This window comes from Penaeus chinensis, chromosome 36 (genome assembly GCF_019202785.1).
Source record: "Penaeus chinensis breed Huanghai No. 1 chromosome 36, ASM1920278v2, whole genome shotgun sequence".
Classification (NCBI taxonomy): Eukaryota; Metazoa; Arthropoda; class Malacostraca; order Decapoda; family Penaeidae; genus Penaeus; species Penaeus chinensis.
Window position 1 is genome coordinate 12,608,313 of NC_061854.1, and position 5,886 is coordinate 12,614,198.

General features: G+C 37.2%; 1 protein-coding gene across 1 annotated transcript in view; it reads left to right on the forward strand.

The window, feature by feature from the left end:
• Positions 1 to 3,174, forward strand: part of LOC125044707 — a 7,823-nt gene extending 4,649 nt beyond the window's left edge. Inside the window, exons 5-6 of the mRNA XM_047641577.1 lie at positions 165 to 209; positions 625 to 3,174. Of these exons, the coding sequence (XP_047497533.1) occupies positions 165 to 209; positions 625 to 791 (212 nt within the window). The 3' untranslated portion in view covers positions 792 to 3,174. The remainder of the gene's footprint in view (positions 1 to 164; positions 210 to 624) is intronic.
• Positions 3,175 to 5,886: the final 2,712 nt, after the last annotated feature.

A 5,886-nucleotide genomic window follows, 5' to 3' on the forward strand; every position in this document is an offset into this window, starting at 1 on the left:
CTGCAATAATTAATCATGCTTGGAAATCTAGTTGCAGTGATGTGAATTAAAGCATTAAAGTAGTATCCACTTTCATTTTCAATTAATATTCTGCATGAGTAATGAAAAGGGTCTTAGTTCATAAATTACAGATTTATTATTATTGTTATTTTTGTGCATTCCAGGTCCCCATCCTCTGCCATCTGGCATCTCAATCATCCATACAGACAGTAAGATTACTTCTTTTCTTTCTTTCTGTCAGGCCAAGTGAACTAGATTGATTTAATTAATCAAATATGTGATTCTTAAGTTGATAACTGTAATTATCATAATGTTCAGCAGTTTTAGTGGTTGTAATATGGTAATAATAATAGAGATTGTAATATTATATTGAAAAAAAGGATCATAATGAATGTGATAATGTTAATAACATTAATTGCAATATTGCTGAAATTACAACAATAATGCTAATAATGACATTAATAAGTCCAATATTTTGGTAATGATAATGGTTTTAGTAACCTAATAACAGATGGTGATGATAAAAAGTTAATTGCGACATAAGATTGTGAATGACTAAACTAAATTCCATTTCATGAAAGTTTTATGGTGCTTTTAGATAAATTTGCATTTGTCTTTTCACAGATCCTCCCTCCTATAATGATGTAATTAAAATGGACAGAGAAGCCCATAAAGTCACAGCATCCAACAGCCAAGAAGCAGAGGGTCCAGAGGAAAGAGGAAAGAGAAAAAACTCCACGAAAATGGACCTGGATGTGGAACAGGGAGGACAGTGGGCACTAAAAATGTAAACAGAGGATCTTGGATGAAATTAATGACTGTCCAACAATATTCAATCAATATAGATTATGGTTTTATTCCTGGGTTGTTAGATATATTAGTGGTGAAAAATATTTGCAGGTCTTTATTTATCACTAAGCCTTAGTTAAGATAATACATGCCAGAGAAAAACTTCTTTGTCCAAGTACCTGCTGTGTAATCTTTCATTTCGCAATTGAAAGTCAGTATCCCAGAGTTAAGCATTTTGCTCTTGTTTATAACTGATCACCTCTCAGTAGTTTATCATTGGCTTATCATTGGTAAATGTTTGCAATATTAGTTACAAGTGTTTTAATTCATGATAAAGATTGGTAAAATACATGCATCATAGGTATAAGACTAATACTGTGCTATGATACTAGCTTCATATTTGCCATTATGTTGGATGTAGGTTAGATTATTGACATACAGTGTATTTAGCTGTACTTTATAGTAGGTAGTCAAGTAGTTTTTCAAGTTATGAATGGTCTTTCACCTCCCTTTCATCCTTCTTCACCTCCTTCTTTTTCTTCCTGATCAAGCCTGAAAGCTGTCAATGCCACTGGGTGGTAAATAGACAACTGTGTGGACATATTCATAACACTTATTATCTTTGTAACCCATTTACGATGGGAGCCTCCAGTGCCATACCAAACAGTACCTTTGGAGTCTGTGGAGTCTGCTGCTCAAGGGAAAAATCAGAAGCACAGGAAATAAAATTACCCTGTTCTCAATGCTCTTGGTTACAGCATTAACATTTTTTAGGTAATGAGATCAAATTTTTATGGGACTATTTCTACTCAGCAAATGCAGCCAAGGCCAAACATACCCACAACTGTTTAGCATGCACAATTTAGTGCAGACTGTACCGTGCATGATGCAAAGATGTCATCTCAGCCTGAGAGCTGGTCTACCATGACATGATAGAAAGTCATGCTGGTATGAATGTATTTACCAGCAGTATGTTTATGGCACATATATACAATTTTTCTCTTCAATGACAAGGGCTTCATAAATCCATGTATATTTCAAGGATATACTCTTGCATGTTCCACAGAAAATGTCCTGGGTATATTTCTAACATATTTATGCCACACATTATAAACAACAAGTATTCTTTCTCAGTAGCCATAACTTCATAAGATAATCTAAACAAGAGCTTAAATTGACCCGTATTTATACCTGATGCACTTTAGATTAACCATTAACCATCTCCTGACCTTTTACCTGCATGTGAAATCCCAGCAGCAGACAAAACAAAAAACACAGGCTGAACCATTAAGATGTAAAACTTGACATACTGCCATACTAAAATGACATAATCATATCATGTAAGTAGTGTGTGTGTGTGTGTGTGTTATCACCACATCCAAAGTGTTCCCTCTGCAGTTCCATTTTTATATTGTTCAATATGAATGTAAAGGTAGGAGGTCACAAAAAAAAAATTTCATTCACCCTTTCAAAAACATTGGTAACCTATTCCTTCCAGGTCACTCTCAGGTTCTAAGACAAACCAAGAGAATGTTACAATATCATTCTAAATTAGCTTAAGTACCCTGTTGATACTAACAACAAGTCATTGCATTAGCAGTAGGTTCATAGGCTATAGCAAGAAAACTTTTTTAGATTTTTCTTAGATATTTATAAAGGTTTTTTGTGGGCAGTCTTTATGAAGTAGAAAACATATTCTGACAAGAAGTTTTTGTTGGATACATATCAAAGATGCTTTGTTATAGTGCCTTTCAACTTTTAGGTTATAAGATTTAAAGATCTAGTCCTGTCATTTACTTTTGTAATTGTTCCAAGAACCAATGATATAATTAGATTACTTTGTGGTATATTTAGATATACATAAGCACTGTAAGGATTCAAGGTTCATAGTCTTATGAGTTAAGTGTTAATAAGGTGCTAAAACACTGTTCTTCTGCTATGATAATTTTGCTGCATTCAACCTTTTAGTTACAGGTTTCTGTAACTTGTAAATTGCAACTTTTTTATGTGTCAGAAGTTAATATTTAATATTCAAATAAAAAATGCAGAGAAATGTAGTTCTTCAGAAGAATTTCTCATGCAATTTGTGCACATGACACATTAGTAAAGTGCATTTTTTCATTAAAATCTCATGGTATACATGGGACAGTTTGTAAAGTTACTTATATCTATTTTTCCTATGTATTGTGACTCAGCTGTGATTGTTTCAGTGTGCCTGATGTAATACAAAAGACAGATTAGTGCACATTTTTTTTATAAAGTGTATTCCCGCTATTGATCACTATAAACTCACTAGTAAATTAATTCAAAATTATGATAGTCATATAAGCTAGTCATCAGTTTTAAGGCTTGTAATAGTGTTTTATTAAATATTTAAAACTATAATAAGATTTTGGTTTTTATATACCTTCCCTGGTAATAACAGTTGGTGTGTTAATATGAAAAGGGTATTCCTGAATCAAACCAAGTAAAGAATAGTCTTTGCAAAGCATATATGATGCACATGATATTTTGTGTGTGTGTGTGTGTGTGTGTGTGTGTGTGTGTGTGTGTGTGTGTGTGTGTGTGTGTGTGTGTGTGTGTGTGTGTGTGTGTGTGTGTGTGTTTGTGTGTGTGTGTGTGTGTGTGAAAATACACAGTTTTTATAAAGTGCCTCATATTCTTTAGTTTTATTCACTTTATCATCCCCCTAATCCATCGTTCATTCTTGTCGTGGAGTGACTGAGACTGGGGCTCAATGTAAGGGATCATCCTTACCTTGGACCTCACCCCTCACCTCAACTAATTCTTCATGGTCTTTTCATCTCCCCCTTTCCTTTTCCTTCTCTTCATCATCCCTTTCTTCTGTCCACTTCCTAAGGTGTGAGAGCCATGCTGAAAGGATGAAAGGCTGGCTTTGTTCCAGTCATGAACAGCCTAGGTTAATTGCCTAGCCCTTACTCCTCATGGGGATCCTAAAGTGTAGACCATTTCCTCTCCCCATTTATTTTAGACTCACTCTGGCCAATAGTGAATTTTTTTTTACCCTTATTACAGGCATTAAGGCTTGCCCCTTCATCATCTAGCCTATCTAAGTTTGATTTCATTGGTTTCCTGACCCCTGCCTCTCTTTTGACCATGGCTATAACCAATAATATGAATGTTTGCTGTCAACTCTATCCATTCGGAATCTTCCACCCAGGTTATTATTCAACCTTCAGAATACACCCCTTCCTCTCTCCCAGCATCCTCCACTCCATCTCCTACTGCACTATCTTCTTCATTGTCTACCCCCATCCCTCTTATTACTATTCTTCATCTTTATTGTCCTCCTTCCAACAGTACTACCTCTCTCCATACCACCCCATCTTCCTACTCTTGTCCTTCTACTGCTTCCACCTCTACAAACATTTTGAGTACACTTTTTGGCCCAACCAAGTGGGATGAATTCTTTGTGATTCCCCCTACATGTCTGTATTCTGACAATACCTTACTCTTCCTACAATGTCTCCAAAAACAAGTAGGCAAAGTTTTCTTTTGCAGTCCCAAGCTCATGCACTATCTACCCTGACTAATCTCACTGACAAACCTATTTCTCCCCAACCTCACTCCTCCCTTAATACTTGTACTAGAACTGTTTCTGTCTTTCCAAGTAACTGTACTGTCTACAACAAGGACTGGTCAGACAGTGAAAACAATTTGCTCACATGCTTCATCAACTATGATGCAGTGCTGCACTATTCCTCCTAGTGGCTAATGTAAGTCCTACACCAATATTGCGAAGATTAGCTTCTGTAGACATGACATCCCCCATTAAGTTTATATTGGTGAAGTGTCATGCCATCTTCCCTGTCAATGTCAGAAATTTTGGCATTTTGGCCTCCCAGCCAAACACTTGCTCCACATCCCACTGTCCTCTATGTGCCCTACCTGGTCACGACCATTCAAATTGCTCTGCTCAGTCAAGCACATGTGCCAATTGTGGTGGCTTCCATTATGTATTTTATAGGAGCTGCCCTGTCTACAAGCTCAAATCTGATGTATGTCCTCTGATTCAAACTAGGCCTCACTCTACATGATGTCAGACAAGAAGCACACTGACAAGGTTTTCCTCTTTCTACCTATTCCAAAACAGTACTTCACTCTGCTCCCCTCCCTTCTTCTCAAGAAGTTGCAGTATCTCTCCCCTCTACCCCAAACCATCCTATCTCTATACTCTCTCCTCCAGGCAAATTCCTTTTCCAGTCTAAATCCAAATACTCCAGTCTCCCTGGTGCCTACCCCTCCTCCTGCTCACTCACTCTGAATGTTCCACTCCATCATCTCCAACCACATTCTCTCCTACACACACCTTTCCCTCAGCTCCTTGGACATCTATTCCTTCTCCTCCACACAAGGAAGCCTTTGTTTTTCAGAACTCCCAACCTCCTCCAGAAACTCTTGAAGACATCCAAAACTTCCTAAACATGACTCAAGAACATGATCCACTACCTTATCCCTCCTCTAATCCCTTAATTCTTTTCCCTCTACACTCAAAGAATTTGCTGATATCCATCCTCCTCCTCCTCAAGTTTTCTCTAACCTCACCCAAAAGACTTCCCATCCTCTCCTCCTCCATGTGCATCACCATTCCCTCTTCCTTCCTCATTATCCTCCCACTTATATGCTCATGAGACTCCCTAATGTCACAACAATGTCATTCTCCAGATCCCTCCCCTCTTATCATTCTTGCCTTTACCTCACCATCTTCCTCTTCCCTTATTTCATTCTTTGAATTCTTCTCCTACTTCTACAATTATCATTTCTTACTGTATTACACTCTAATTATTTCATAATAGCTCTTTGGCAGTTTCCCTCATACAGCGTTCCTCCCCCTGCCTCAGATACATACTCTTCATTTGATCTGTTTGCCCTATATCCTTTTACAAACCCCCACTGTATTTCATTTGCTCCCTCTCAATTCCCTTTTCACTACCATTTAATTTTCCAGCATTGTACAACCTTCGACATCTGATCATTAACTCATTTCCACCCTTTTCACCACAATGCTTTACCATAGTGCTATAGGACCTTTTATGTCTAGCACATTTATTTCTTCTAAACTTTAATAATTAACCA